The sequence below is a fragment of the Siniperca chuatsi genome, linkage group LG12 (assembly GCF_020085105.1).
Source record: "Siniperca chuatsi isolate FFG_IHB_CAS linkage group LG12, ASM2008510v1, whole genome shotgun sequence".
NCBI classification, from domain to species: Eukaryota; Metazoa; Chordata; class Actinopteri; order Centrarchiformes; family Sinipercidae; genus Siniperca; species Siniperca chuatsi.
This window is the reverse complement of record NC_058053.1, coordinates 12918258-12934352: the sequence shown is the minus strand read 5'-3', so window position 1 is coordinate 12934352 and position 16095 is coordinate 12918258. Positions and strand designations below refer to the sequence as shown.

General features: G+C 40.9%; 1 protein-coding gene across 4 annotated transcripts in view; it reads left to right on the top strand.

The window, feature by feature from the left end:
• igf2bp2a (insulin-like growth factor 2 mRNA binding protein 2a) overlaps nucleotides 1–16095 on the top strand; it is a 51080-nt gene that overhangs the window by 4090 nt on the left and 30895 nt on the right. Inside the window, exon 1 of one of the 4 annotated variants that reach the window (XM_044217948.1) lies at nucleotides 15110–15233. The exons of the other annotated variants lie outside the window; for them this stretch is intronic. Coding sequence (XP_044073883.1) covers nucleotides 15208–15233 — 26 coding nt within the window. The 5' untranslated portion in view covers nucleotides 15110–15207. Of the gene's footprint in view, nucleotides 1–15109; nucleotides 15234–16095 lie in introns of those variants that run through there. 4 annotated transcript variants of the gene reach the window in all.

The following is a 16095-nucleotide window of genomic DNA, read 5'->3' as shown; positions in this document are numbered from 1 at the left end:
GTGAGGCTGCTGTAGTTTCAGCTGCTGTTTGCTCTGTGTACTCTTTGTTTATATAGTTTAGTTGTTTTTTGTTGTGTAATGTCTTCAGTGTGCTAATAGGCATAGTGGGATTAACAATTAAATTATGTCTATTTTTAAGGACAAAAAATATCATTGTTTATTATAATGTCTTTGTAATAACATTTTGTTTGCTAACGAGTTTATTATGTAAAAGGCCTTTTGAAATGCAATTTTGAATAACCTAGAAAAGACAAAGGTATAAATTGTTGTAGTTTTGATGTCCTATTTATTATTTAAATGTTACTTCACTTACATTCAATTTATATTTTGATATTTCAAATTGGTTGAAAAGTGCCAGCTTTCATATTACTTTGATGTAAGTAATTTTAGCAGAAGTAAATCATCTTTTTGATTTTATTTGTAAAAGCTTTTGAAGCTTCTTGTCATGGAAAATACAGAATAATTAGCTGCACTTTATTACATATTTCAAAAAGAGTTTTTAGAAATTGTTAGGGTTATTTTTTATTAAAATCATTGATTAATCAGTGTTATAATAATGTAGGTTACTTAATATTAATTCATCCTGGATTTCAGTGCTGGGACAACTGTTATTTGAAATTAATCGACTATTTTTCTATTAGTGAGTAACACATTTTTGTGATATATGTAATTAAATTATTATAATCACTTGAGCTTGTTATCTAATTGTAGGTTTAAAATATGAACTATTAAATCATTTTATGATGAACTAATCAATACAACAACTCATGAAACATTAGAGAAAATAAATAGATTCATGCAGAATGAATATTAATTATTCTTTAATTTATATTGTCTAAATTTGATTGAAAGAATGAAATTTAGTTTACTCAAACCTAAATATCTTTCTTGCATTTTGCTCAGGTATTGTTTCATGGAGGCTTATTTTGATACCAGAAATCAGAAAACAATCTTTTTCTCATACATAAGTTTTTTTGTTAAGCAAAGCATGTGGCTGGAATGTGGAAACACAGTGTGACTTGGTGTTAATTGATATTGGTGCAACATGAATGATATGCAGTGTTGTTTGACTATTAAATAGGCGGTGAAGTTGTGGACAGTGTGACTAACATGATCTCTCACTGTGAGCCTGATCAATAAGTAATATTATGATAAGTAATAACATGTGGAGACAGCGTTGTTGTTGTGGGATAAACACATTTAAAGCTGTGCTCCTGAAAAGTATACAGGTTTGTTTATTTTAGCTGTTGATAGTTACAAAACCAAGCTTTTCTCCCTCTAATTATCTCTCTTCACCTTTGACTGAACCTGGAGTGAAAATGTGCTCAAATAAACAGGCGATGAATTTGTGATTGAGTGCTAACTCTTGTGTTAAACTCCATTAGGCTGTATCACGATACACACAGGTTGAAATGCTTTGTGCTCTTCATATAAGTTTGCAGCTTAATGTTGTTTGATAAGAACTAAATTGATTACAAGACCTTTTTTCTCACGAAAGGATACAAACCAAGACATGGGTGTAAACATCTGCATTGCACCACAGTGGTGCACATGCAGATGTGTGTGTTGGGATGTCAGTGCACACCGAGTCAAAACAGCGAAATACGATAGCCATCAGTTGATCCACTCCGAATCCATTAATACTCCCCAGTTGATCCTGGGTGTAGGGGAAGCTCTCCAATTCAGGCTCCGGTTTTGTCCGGGGTGATAGCAGGAGGTACGGCACTGCTGCCCTGAAGCCACATCCGCTGCACCCTCCTCCTGACTCCTCACGTCTCCCCTCACCTGTCTGTGAGGAGGGATCACACAAAGTGATCTGTTTTGTTGAGTGAGGGGAGCAGATGCCCAAAATGTCCCTCAACCATGTTCGTTTTCTTCCTTAAAGAGCGTTGTTGGTGTATTTTTAACTCACAGTTGGTCTGTCTGAGGCTCTTTACTCATAAAGGCAGAAGAAGAGAGTATACTTAATGTTGTGGAACAATTTATCTTTGACTGAGCCCCTATGGTGTAAAATAATGCTCACGAGGTATGAAAAAATAATACCAAAGGAGATATTTCTTCATTAGCACCTCCAGAAATAATATAATAATTTACTTGTTATGTTTTTTGCCAGTGGCTTTTATTTTAGGTGTGTTCAAGCCACTGCATTCAAATTCCAGCCCTTCTCCCAACGCTGCTAAATTTGTATTGCAACTATTAACTTTTTCACAAAAGTGGAGTAGTGTATTTTCCTCCTGAAGTGGTAACAGACTTGCTAGTGAAGTGCAACAGGGTATATAGCTTAAGGGAGCGGCAAGATTAGATGTAAGAGCATTGTAAATTCATTGTGTGTCTATCAGACCTATGGGATCGCTGTTTAAGCTCCCTGAGAGTGGGAATCTCCTTTTCTTTTAACAGTCACATGCATGTGCATCACAGAAGCAACTGTAAGTTGGTAAGCTGTCATTCACATTCCACTCCAACCTGTTGCATGACTAATATGTTACTGTAGCATTACACTCATTACAACCAGGAGTTAAGTAATCAGCTACATGACTCTCAGGAGCAGCAGTGAGGAGGTGTGGAAGGTGTGGCCGGGATGAGGAGGATTTCTCTGACTGAGTGTCCCAAGCCTCGCATTTTTCTGTTAATACTCAATCACCAAAATATACTGGACCTTTCAGTACTTGGAGATGGTTTCACCTGAAGGAAAGGGACAGAATTGGAGCAGCGATTGCTGATGTGTGTGTGTTTGGTCAGTGACAGATAGCAGTTTGGACTGATGAACACCATTCATCCAATAGGAGATGAAGGGGCCGCTTCCTCTGCCTGTGTTATTCTTTGTGACCTCACCATTAGACATTATCTCTCACTAGTTCTTATTATTGAGTGATGAGAGTAATGGAGAGGCAGCCCATGGTAGAAGTATAATAAACCCTCATTGATTAGAGATGAGAGGCGTAAAGCCTCCTTAAACTGAGCCACTGAAGCCATTTTTCTTCTGTCTGCAAGAGAAGGGGTCACTGTTTACATACTCCCATTGGCTTGTTGAAGTCAGCTTCTGTTAGTAGAAAATAAAAGAAAAAAAATTCTTTCTGCTCACTGTTAACATTGAATTTATTAGAAATAAAACGTTTCAGATGACCTAAATGTATTTCTAATGAATTCAGTTCTGACAGAGTGCGGGAATTAAACTTTTTCTTTTGCATGATTTCTTACACCTGTCTACTAGGTGTGCATTAGACAACTCTTACTTTGCTGTTTGTACAAAATAAAAGTGTGACCACCATCCCAATCCTCTACAGGATAGACTCACATTGTTTAGAGCAGATGTTTGAGGATGCTGATTTGCTAAGCAGGGTTTGATGAATTGCTGGAATCTTCAATGTGCTGCATGTGAATATTTAATGAATCCTAAATCATGATTATGAGTAGGGCAGTTTGTACCCAAGTTCTTTTTTGGGGGAAGTAATTTGAAGATGTAACAGCTGCTCTGTCTCTCCTTCCTTTTCTATGTCCCTCTGTTGCTCAGCCTGTCTCTCCTACGTGTGTGTGCAGCATGTGGATATGAGTGTTTGGAGTGGGGGGGGTTATGCACATGTAAATATGTTCACACACAGCTTTAGGACAACACTGGAGAAACAGAAAAGCTCTGGTGAATCCCAGCTGAAACCTACATGCCAGATGAAAACTTAAGTGTTTCTCACCCTTCAGTGTGCCAGTGGGCACCCAAGGGTGTGGTCTCCATTGAAGGTCTGGCAGCTGAGGCGCACAGCAGGTGGCATTTCTCACACAGGCAGAACCCCATCCTTGTCCCATATCAACACCATATAACCCCACTACCCCTGCTGGAACTTTAGAGCTCTGATGGTTCTTGAACAGGTGAAATGAATATGGAGAAAACTCCCAACAGCCAATCAGAGTGAGCCATGGGCCGCAATGCTTACATGCAGCCAATCCTATTCAAGCGGGTCAAGTGGTAGGGATCAAGGCAGGGGCCCCCCTTAAATCTGATTGCCCCCCTTGCCCCCCTCCACCTACCAAAGTCAGGTGATAGGTAGTATATATACTTATTTGCTTTCTTGCAGAGAGTATTAGTATCATAGATGGATTACTACAGGCCTTCCCAGTATAGGCCCAGGGCTGCTAGACCAAAACCTCTGTATTAATTGACATTTCTTTTTGGAAAGTCACTGAAACGACTGCAAAAAGAAAACGCTAAACGACTACAAAGAGACACAAAATGACCACAAAGAAATGCAAAATGACCACAAAGAGATGCAAAACGTCCACAAAGAGATGCAAAACAACCACAAAGAGACACAAAATGATCAAAATGAGACAATTACGACCACAAAGATGCAAAATGACTACAAAGAGATGCAAAACGACCAAATGACGTAAAATTGTTCCTTCCATGTATTTATAGTTGTTATTTGCTGTTCATTTATTACACTGACTAAACAATGTAAGTATTAATAATTTACATTTTATTATTGCGGGGGGGGGGGGCACATAAGGCAGGACCCTGCTTGACCTCATGTTTGTAATGAAATTGTTTTCTGTTGCATAACGTAACCTTATCCAAAGTGAGCTTAAAGGGTAACTACACCCTCAACAGAGGAGTGAGGGAGCAATGACTGTAGGAGGAGTGGCCTCGTGGCTATGAAGTGTGTGACCCGATGATCAGGGGGCTGACTGACCGCCACTCAGTAGCACGGACAGCAACGCAGAGCTGGTAGTCAGAGCTAACCAGCCATGAGCAGCTACTGTCAAACTCTCTGTGTGGGAGATGTGACAGTCACTAGAAGCACATTTATGTTCCTTTGAGAGAGTTTCTGTTTGTAGCTGTACCTGTGCTGTAACCAGGCTAGCAGCTCTACTAAGAGAAGCTCTCCTGGTTTGTGTGTCTGTGGGGAAGTGTCAGTACATCACCGTAGCGCTGTTGTTTATTCCAGGAACATCCATATATGGTGCGATAGAGAAATAATTGTTTTGTACACATTTCTCCCATGTAGATGTGGGAATTTTTCCTTTTGATGTCAGCTGTCTGTGAAGCAGCAAATGTCGAAAGATACAGTCTTCTGACATTTACAGCATCTTGATGTGGGAGCAAAACTGTGCCATTGTGCTTGTGAATATGTGTATCCATGTGTGTTTACAGGTCGCGCTGTATTCAGTTCCAACTGTTCCAGGTTAGGTTCTCCACGTTGCCATGGGAACCAGTTTTGAGTGTTTTGCTTAGTTATAGGCGGAGAGCTCGAACGATGAAGGCTTTCAGAAAATGAACCCAAAGTCCTTCAGTGTACAGAACACCACGCAAGCTGCAAAAAACAAAAGTTGAGCTTGCTGCAAGCAGCACCCTGAGATTCATTCAAGTGATCATTATAATATCTTTTGATATCACTGTCAGAATCCTATGGTTACAGATTAAATTTGTTATGAACTGTTGTCAGTTTGGGGACCCTGTAATTTCCACCCATTTCCCAGGAGAGTGGAGACTGCCTACCGGTTATAGCTGCAAGCCCTGGTCTGCAGTCCAGCCGAGTGTTGGTGGCTCACGCTATGGGCGGTGCAGTGGTCAGAGTGCTGATTTTATATGACAGTGAATACATAGCCTAGTAAGGTGCCTCAATAAAAATGCCTGTGTAAAGCTATCGCTTCAGTGAAATCTTCAAGTGCTCATTTTCTTTCCACAAGTGTGGCAGGGAAAACTGCTGAGTGGGCTGTCCATCTATGTCACAGCCGCAGCCCTTTTGTGACCTTTCTTATTCATAAACCCACTCTGAGCCACCATTTCCATCCTTTTCCATATGTATGCAGCAGAAGCTGGGAAACCCCCCCCCCCCAACAGAACAAGTCATCTACAGTACGGTCCGCACACAGCTGAGCCTCCGACACAACCTGGAGCACAGTCTGACCATTGTGTTTCCTCTGTTTGACATGGTCTCTGACGGAAGAGGAAGACATGGAGAGGACTTCCGAGTCAAAGACGTGCATGTCCCGCTTTTGCTTTCTTCTCAGTGTCTGTGTGTGTGTGTGTGTGTGTGTGTGTGTGTGTGTGTGTGTGTGTGTGTGTGTGTGTGTGTCTGCTCCTGCATGGGAAGAAATGAGCACTGCTGATAGAGGGCAGCATTTCTTCCCCCTGTCAGGAAGGCTCGCTGGCTGGCTGTGTGAGGCTGCTGGTGGCTTGAAGTGGTTTTACCACTCTCTCAGCAGACTGTGATGGGTCTACTCACAAACAGGAGGCTTTCTGGCTGTGAGTCTCAGACTGACAGAAACGAAAATCATGTATATTCTCACATTAACCCTTAATCTTGCCTATCAACTGATTTTATTCCCTCAATGAGTTTGTACCCTGATTTATATATATATATCAAAACTTATTGAAGGAATGTCCCAACATTGAGCAGGATGAATTTCTAGAGTCACAGATAATGGCTTTAATGTGATGGACACAGTTTAAATAATCCAACGCAGGGGTCTCAAACTCAAATTACCTGTGGGCCAACCTAGCCAGGTTGTTCTCTTGGAGTGGGAGAGACATTTTGATGTCAGATGTCAGGTGCACTGCAGTAAATCAGAGGTCTGTTGGTCATAGCTAAAGTGTTTATGTGAGTGTGTTATGTTTTATGCTATGTCTTTTGCAGCTTTGTTAGAAAATTCAATTATTGCACTAAAATCAACATGGGAAAAAATGGGGGGAAAAATGTATTTGCAGGCTGGATGTAACTATAAATCATAAAACATGTGGGGGACCTTTATTATTTTTTATCTTTTGGGTATGATCTGATCCCTGGGCTGGTTGTTCGTCCATTAAATATGAAGCTCCAACCAGCGGCCTGTTAGTGTAGCATAAAGCATAAAGCTACGCTAACATGTCATTAGTGTCAAGAAATAGGATTTTATTACCTTTGGATACAGACAGGCTATCTCTTTCTCCCTGTTTCTAGTCTTTACGCTAAGATGAGCTAACCAGCTGCTGGCTGTAGCTTCATAGTTTGCGTGCAAATAAAAGAGTGGTATCAATCTTCTCTTCTAACTCTCTGCAAGAAAGCGAATAAGTGTATAACTGTTTAACTATTCCTACAATGATTTTGGTTCTTCTTGTCAAGTGGAAAGGTATTGATTCTCTTTTTAAAATTGTGCTCTTGTCATTTCTTTAAATCCTTTGATTAAATGTCCATCTATTAGTCCAGAAGGTCATTTTATAACCTTCTCCATTGGCAACCCTTCTTATGTTTTGCAGAATGGAACTGTGGCAGAGGTTGCAGGCTGTCTCTTTAGTTTCATCAGAAGTAGCGTTTAGTATTTGGCAATTGTGATGTGCCATAAAGCCTGTTGTTTTACACAGCTGTGTTTGATCCTGACTATGATTTGCTGAGCTCAGAGATGAGTCGGGTAATGTGGGCCAGGCAGGTGCTGGAGAGTAGGACGGCTCCATCTGCCTCCCTGCCAAGTGACCCAGCACATGCCAATACCCAGTCAGTCGCAGTGTGAGAGAGAAAGACAGAGCATGTATGTGAAAGAGTGTGATAGTGAGAGAGCAATGGAGATACAGAAAGAGAAGAATAGAGTTGCAGGGGAAAGGGAGGACCCTGTAGGAGTCCGTTTGATTTTATCACACCAAACGACAGCTTGCACGGAGAGAGCGGCAGAGTATTTTCATACGGCCGCCGAAGAGAGCTGCACACACAGGGGGCCGTGAGCAGAATGTGAAAAAACAGTTTGTAAATAGTTGTTGTCTTGCTGACCCTTGTCTAATATTTCCCTGGAGGAGTAGAATATTTTATTTTGAAGTGTTCGATCTGTGTGTGTCTCACTAAATAGGCTATACTCAAGGTTTCCCATGGGTGCAGTAGCTGCTGCGGTAGCACTGCTTTACTGTACACGAGGACTACTATCTCAGTCCTGAGGTTTTTGATTTGTGTTATGTTATGTTATGTTCCCATTTTAAATGCAATAAGTAAAACACCACGTGTAAAACTGACAAAATGTACATGCAAGTTACTAGGATACCTGCCGATTGATTGATTGATTGGGCTTATGTGTTTAGCATAGAGTTCTTGAGTTTCTTGTTGCCATCTGTCTTCAGCAGTTGCCAACACGCTGGTTGGCCAGCCAGCAGTGCAGCACCTCTGTCTTGCGCATACAAACAACATTATGACACATGATTGATGCCTGTCAGGTTAAATGAAGCACACACTGACACAGATCCAATTAAAATTGAAGAGTGCCCCCATAGCAGAACACGATCTTGTTAAAAAAAACCTAAAGGCAAAAGCACGGGGCATCTTCAGCTTACCAGGATAGTAAATATTTGATGCTGAAGCAGCCATGCATGAGTTCTTGTTGGAGGGTTGCAAAAGTGAATGAGGTCTTTGCCTGTTACGCATAGTAAGAACAAAACAGCTCATTTTTTCCCCCACGTTTGCCGAACATCAACACACTCATTCTGTGCGTGTTCAGGTGATTTTCATTTTCAGTAATCGTGAATTCCACAAGATGCAGCTGTAGTTCACCTCCTCGCTCCAGGGAGAGCACTCTCTTTCCACTGCAGCATTTGGTGCTTGTCCCCCCCCACCCCCCCATGTGCATGCTTTGTGTCATGTACCATGTCATGCGTACCACCTAGATCGCGTGCATTGTTTCTCACCGCCTCCCGCTCACAATGTCACTGCTCCCCCAGGCACAGTGTGGCAGTGCAGAATGAAGCCGGCTATGTGTTAGCATGACCGGGTGTAAATAGTGTACAACTCCATGTTATGTACTGTAAGCTGAATGTGAGCCGCCCTATCAGATAGTGTAACAGAGACAGGCAGTTTATTCTTAGTAGCGTTGTGGTTACCGCTAGTGGAATTCTTCGACAACAGTAGACGTCTGTGTGTGCATGTGTCCATGTCATTGCATGCGTGTGTGTGTGTGTGTGTGTCTGTGTGTGTGTTTGTACAGTCGCTCTGTGTTCCTGCCATTCCCCAAGCGGGAGGCAACAGTTCATTTCAGAGATGGTTGCTAAGAAGGTTTTGTTTTAAGTGGTGTGAGGAGTGACTCGAGGCAGCCCGGTTTCCGGTCGCTCGGCGTTGCGGGAGAATAAATTACAGAGATAGAGAATGACAAGCTTCAAAGGCGAGTTTGATGTCAAAGAGACAGTGGTGCAGAGATGTGGAGCCGCTAAGGATGATGCATCGAATATGCTGCATTTGAAGAAAAGTCTAATTTAACAGGACTTGTATTTGTTCTTGCTTTTGTCAAGTGTAATTGTTGCACCCTTTGATGGATGCACTGCCACCTCAGGCATTTGTAGAGCACTTACAGTATTGCTGCTTCCTCTCCTTCACCGCACGTCATCAAAGCTGGCGTATCCGCTCACGGCACATGATTCACAACCTAGGTCCACACACACAAACACACTAACACACACAGATGGGCTCTGATTTGATCAAACGTCAGTGCAAATAACAGAAATGCCACCAGACAAAACACAGCTTGGATTTGCTTTTCATACTACAGGCCTTTTTTTTTGCAGGTTCTTAGCGTCCTTATCAAATGCAGTCCACCACTGCTGATGATAACCTTTTCTACAAGGTGGTCCGATTATGACAGACGATCTTATTACGGTATTGTGCTTGTGACATGCTCATATCTGCCAGGACTTCACACCGACTCGTAACATTTCAGAGCATGTTATTGTGACTGTCTTAAAGAGTGAGCGGCCAGGTTTTCAGGTCAACCCTCACTCCTAATAGCCTGTTCAACTTAGACAGGGTGTTTGTTAAAGAGGGGAACCAGCTTCGTCTGTTTTCTGCCAGGAATGATGAAAGCAGCCGGGCCTATAAATGCTTGCAGATTTGTTTTGGTGTTTCTGTGTGGTGGAGAGTCGTAAGCCAGAGTAGGGCTGGAAATAGTTGTTAAATTAGTGGACTGCACCCTTGAATATCCTGTCTAGCAAATCAGAGACGGCCTGTCATTGTTATTAATCCTCTGATATTGAGCCTCAAGTGGTACTGAGCAATGCGTTCATTGAAAAGGGAGTTATTTTTTAACTTCTGTTTGTCCTTCAGCAGAATTACAAAATAGATTTGGGTCCATAGATTTTGGTGGTGATAAGGATTTCAGATTTCCACCCGTTTTTTTTAGGTTTTTTTTTAGCTAACTACTGTTTGTGTGCTGCCACATTCACATACTGTAGGATTTTGTCAAAAAAATCAAACCTGGAAGACAAAGAGTAAACAAACATAAACTGTTAAGGAGGCTGCAGCTTTTGCTAGTTGAAGAATCACTCCAACTTGGCAGATGTTTGGGCTCTACTGAGTGCCTTATAGTCACATATATAAGAGGTACCAACAAAAAAAAAACGTTCCCTCAGGCTTTTTCTCAATCACCAATAATTCTCTTTCGCCTTCTCTGTCTCACTTTAAATGCTGCCCACACAACAGCCATTTCCACCCGCTCCCCTCTGCTGTGGAGCTCCGGCTTTCTAACTTGAGATATCGATGTCAACTCAGGATATTTACTCAGGTATTTATCGCATATTGATCAGGGCTGACACCCCTGTGAGCATTGCAGATAATTAAATTAGTCTACATTCCCACAAAGCATACCACCATCCTCCAAACTCCAGCTACCACCCTCCTTATCCAAATCAACCGTTTACCATTCCCAGCACCCACTTCTCATGGAAACACACACACAAATACACACACATCGCTCTGAATTTAAACCATCCTCAGCCCACTTCCTCTGAAGCCCCCTGCCTCATTTCAGAGTAGGTCAGGATTTGGAGCCATTTTAGCCACACGATTAAAGTCTTACAGGGATAATGCCACTTCAGCCACTTGTGAGTCACGTGAGAAGAACAATGTAATTAATGTATTGGAGGCCCTTATCCATTTGACTCCACCCATTGTAGAGCTGGACGCCCGTAACAATTAAAAACTGCTCTTTTACAGATGATGGTGAGGGAAACAGTAATGGTGATGAGTTATTTTTCCATCGTCACTTTTGCAGACAGTAAATATAATCCAGTCTCTCTACTGCTTAGAACTGCCTATTGGTGTAATATTAACCTTAAACCCGTTTGTACCGCCCCCCCCAACCCCCACAAGTGCGTCCTATATAGATAATCCAACCGCCTTGTTAATTTCTTGATGTCTTATTGGGGTTGCTGCACTTTATTTACTTTACTACACTTCAGTCACTTGTGTAAAATTGCTGTTAGTCTGCAATTCATTTAATCTGATTATCTGTTTTTATCTATCGCTGGTTCTTTTTTCCTTTTTCCTTTCCGTTTATTTTTACGAGGCATCAATTCTTTGTCATGTTTAAATTGGCCTATGTAAAGTGCAATCAAAATGATATACCGATAAATAAATAGATAACTGTTAATTTGTAGTTGATTTCTATTGTTTTTCATATTAAATATTCTTGACAATCAGGACTCTACATTTAGTGCTGAGGCGTTTAAATAAATATTTCAGGGCTGCAACTCACAATTATTTTCATTATCAATTTATCTGCTGATTATTTTCTTGAATAATTTAGTAATTATTCGGTGTATAAAATGTCTGAAAATACTGAAAAATGCTGATGTCAAGATCCCAGAGCCCAACCTGACATCTTCAGATTGCTTGTTTTGTTTGACCATTGGCAATAAACCCCATAATATTCAATATACAATGACATAAGACAAAAAAAGCAGCAAATATTCACATTCGAGGAGCTGAAGCCAGCAATTTTTTTGCTTGAAAAATTATTAAAGCGATTAGTTGATTATCAAATTTGTTGCCAATTAATTTTCGATTAATTGACATGGTTCAGCTCTAAAATATTTACTAATTACTTAATACTTGTTGCATTAAAAGAAATATTTTTTGATTAAAATTAAGGCATTGCTTCCTTCATTTTCATAAAATTTTTCCTTTATTTAACCAGGTAAAAGTCTGGATAAGATTAAAATAAATATATAAACATAACATAAACAGGCAAAGACAACTGTCACACAAAAGAGTATTGACAATAAGAGTTTCCCAAACTATCTAAAATAAAATTAAAACAATACATTTAAAAGCATGCTCATAAACCAAGTGTTAACTTTTTTACCAAGAGTCATTTTGTAAAATGCACCATGATCAAAAGCAAACACACAGCTTTAATTAAAATTGTGCTCAGCCACATGCATGTGCTAGGCAGTGTCTCCCTGCCTGGCACTGGCTCTCGACCCTGTGTTTGAGAAACGCAGTGTGTGTTTCACTGTTTCCAAAAGCTTTGTTCTGCCGCTGTTTGGAGAGTGAGGACTCCTCAGTGACAGCAGCTGTGACTGGCAGGGGTGTTTTGAAATACGCTGCTTATTGACCAGGCTTGTCAGTGTTTCTGTTTCTCAGAGGATGAATCTTCACTCACCTCCTGCTAGTTTCCATACGTGCTTTCACTCTCTGTGAGGAACTTCCCCTGCAGACAGGGGGAGGGGAGAGAGAAGAGGTAGTGCGTTCATGTGTGTGTGAACAAGTAAAGCTCGCTCTCCAGAGGGAGCTGGAGGGAGTAGTGAGACGGGTAGAGAGAGGGACAATGAGATACAGACTGTAGACAAGCAGGAGAGAGATAGAGAGGAAAGCAGGCAGGGAAACGGTTTGAGGGCTTGCGTAATGTTGAGTGGTGTGCGTGTGGTATTGATCCAGGTTAACCCTGCCGGGACCTACACCTATGGCAGGCGGGCTCAGCCTTATGGTTGGCAGATTAAAGGATGAGACCTAAGGAACAAGCTGCAGAACTCAACATAAAACAACAGAAGCAGCCATGAGGAGCAGCTAACAGCGGACCCACACTGCACCACCGCAGTATGAGCTGGTATCCACCTGTCAGTAGCTCGTAGCACTGAGGTGTGTGTGAGAGAGAGAAAGACACAGGAAATACATTAGTGTGTGCAAGTGGAGAAGAGTAGGCACACCAGTCTGCTATACATTAGTGTGTGTGTCTGTGTTAGATGTGTGTGTGTGTGTGTGTGACTGTGTGTCAGTAGTGTCCCTGTAGGCTCTGCAGGCTGCGTGCCTGTCAGTGACAGTGCTGACTACGTGCTTTGTGACAGGGACTCAGAGGAGTCCTCCGTTAGTAAAGTAGCAGTGTGGAGGAGCAGGCAAGCGTTTGATGTGTGCAGGACAGAAAAGTGTAGCACATGACTCTGCAAGTCCTCTTGAATCATCTTTCTTTTATTATTCTTATTTTTTTCTCTTTAGTATGACGCTTGTGGCTCAGTGGAAAGGGACGTGGTTTTAGTAGATTAAAATGTGAATGACGTAGGCTAATTGCAGCTGACTGACTGCTGCATTTTGCATGATTATCAGAAATGACTTCACATAATGTTTCCTGTCCATCACATTGATTAGCCTATGCACGGTTATTTATTCAGTTTTAGGTGTTGGGTAAATACTACATCTGTTTGAGGGCTGTTGTCTTATTGGTTTATGTGTGTGTGTGTGTGTGTGTGTGTGTGTGTGTGTGTGTGTGTGTGTGTGTGTGTGTGTGTTCGTGTGTGTATATGGTAACTATTTTTAAAGTCCCCCTCCACTCAAAAATACATTTTGCTACTTGGATGTTTTCACATTCATCTGCTAAAGGGGGAGAGTTTCTCTGTTCTCACCTTAAATGTGACTTTAACACGTGTTCGTATGAGAATTATTTTGTGACGTCACACCTACTTTAGAAACCAGTCATGATCCAAAATGCAACTTAAACAAGTTTGATGTGGAAACTTGGAACTTCCAGCGCACACTTTGAAATGAACAATATTTACATATTCATAGATTCTGGATTTGTCACTGAGGGAGAAGGAGGAGATGTAATTTTAATAAAACTTTAACTAATTAATTGAAGGTTTTGTAGAAAGTGCATGTCAGACACAAATTATTATTAAAAGCAGAGTATCTTTATATATCTTAAAACATGTCTGAAGGGGACTTTTAAATATTGTAACTTGACAAAGATCCAACTAGGGTTGAAATGTTGTCTGTTTAAATAAATATGTGGGCTCGAGTCAGTGTGCAGGTGTTACTCTATCCATGATTAGGTCTTTGGAGGCTCCCCATTCAGATGTTTCTTTAAGTTTCGATGACATTTAATCCTGAAAAGATTTCTTCCTCTGGTAAACAGTAATGCGTCACTGTCCAGGCAGTATTATCAGACTATCACACTTTCTTCTCCCTTGAAAAGATCCAATACAGTTCTGACTTGTTATTACCATTCGTGAGCTCTCTACTGCAGAGTTATCGACTGGTTCCTGCCTCTGTAGTCATATACTGGCTAGAAGAAGGTTAAGCGAAACATGTATTTAGATAAACTTGGGACAAGAATGCGTTTTGCACCAAAATGTCCAGATTTGATTTGAAATGTGTGAATGCATGTTCAGTGCCATACTGAGTCGCTGTGTTAGAGCGAACCGTTTTCATTTAAATAGAAATGCATTATGCCACAGAGATAACAGCGGAACATTTCAAAATATTTATTTCATTGGCTTAGTAGGCATGACTGGAGAAAATTTGTTTTGTGTCAGCTGGGCACCCTGTGGCATTTTAGCACTGACTGAAAATGAATTTGTGGTGATTACACCTGGGAACTGGAAATCATTTTATATCTGCAACAGTATGCAAATAGCTTTGGTCATTGCAAGAGAATTTCTGTATGTCACTTATCTTATTGTAAGTAGTTATATATGATTTTCTTTTTCGTTTTTTTATTATGTAATCTACTTTGAGTTGACATGTCGTGAAAATCATAACATCCTCTACAAATGCCTCTATGGATACACTTGATAATGACAGAGGACTGTCTGAATCAGTGTAAACATTACACTGTTGTAAGCCGTCTCTCACACTGCGTGGTTCTCAAACATGAATGACTTGCTTCGCCTGAGTCACTGAAAATATATTGAGTCATTTGTAATTATCCCCATCACATGACACTGAATCATTCCCTGATACAAGATAATAATCTACTTGAAATGTCCCTGCGTGCCAATAGCCCTTGCCAATGAACTTTGTACCAAATGTAATGGATGAAGAAACAACGTGCAGTCCTTCCTTATTTACATCCTTCCATTAACCAGCTGCACAAGTGTTGACAGCGAGGAGCAGACAAACGTCAACAGGAAGGCTGTGGCTTCCATTAGAGCTGCGTGCATCTCACCTGCCTTCCCTTTCTGGCCTGTGCCTCCTAGCCTCGGTGCCACAGAGAAAACTAATGCGTGAAGAGAAACACGCAGGCAGGTAAGCGTGCTGAATTCTGATGAGGGCTGGGAGGGAAAACAGGAACAGGCACCTGAGCGCTACACACTGAGATGAGATGGTTAGCAGCACCGTGTAGCGGCAGCTTTGTTCGCTCTGCAGTATCAGTGTGAAAAATATGTGGTTAGGGAACAATGGAGAAGAGCAGAATCAATGCCTGTTTTCTTATGGGGCAGAGATTTTTGATGAATGCAAATTAAAACCTGGAGGAATAAAATGATTCAAGTAAACTGAATGTCACCAGTAACAATTATTATTACTTTGGAAATTTTATATATTCTTTTAGACTGTCTATGTTTTGTCTGGAGCGTTAAGCAATTTTCCCACAAACTGTCTCTGAAGGTTTTCCTTTGCCCTCAAAAACAGCCGATATGACACTTTTTCTAGATTGTGACACCCATTGTTGCAGTGATTAGGGAGATTATTAATTCATTTAATTAAAGCTGCTATAATCAATATTGTCTGTATTCAACAGTGGATAAAATGACTACATGTGTTGCTTGTAGTGACAAACACACAGATAATTATTACTATGCAGTTCCCTGCAGCTCTGCAGTTTACCGTCTTTCAGTTTGTTATTTTGGTTTTGCAGCACATAACTTTACTCTTTTGGTTCACTGTGACTGCTTTCATCAGCATTGTTCCCATCTGAAGCAGCTATATTCATTAGAGGGAAAATATGAATGTCCTTAAAAGAAAAAAGCTCAACTGACACCCAAGTAAATGTTCATTCATTATTGGAAATGTTGCTCTTCATTTATGTTGAAGTGTTTGCCTGTAGACAAATTTCACATTTTGCATGCAGACCTGCTGTGACTGTACTGACTATAAAAACTTGTGAAAA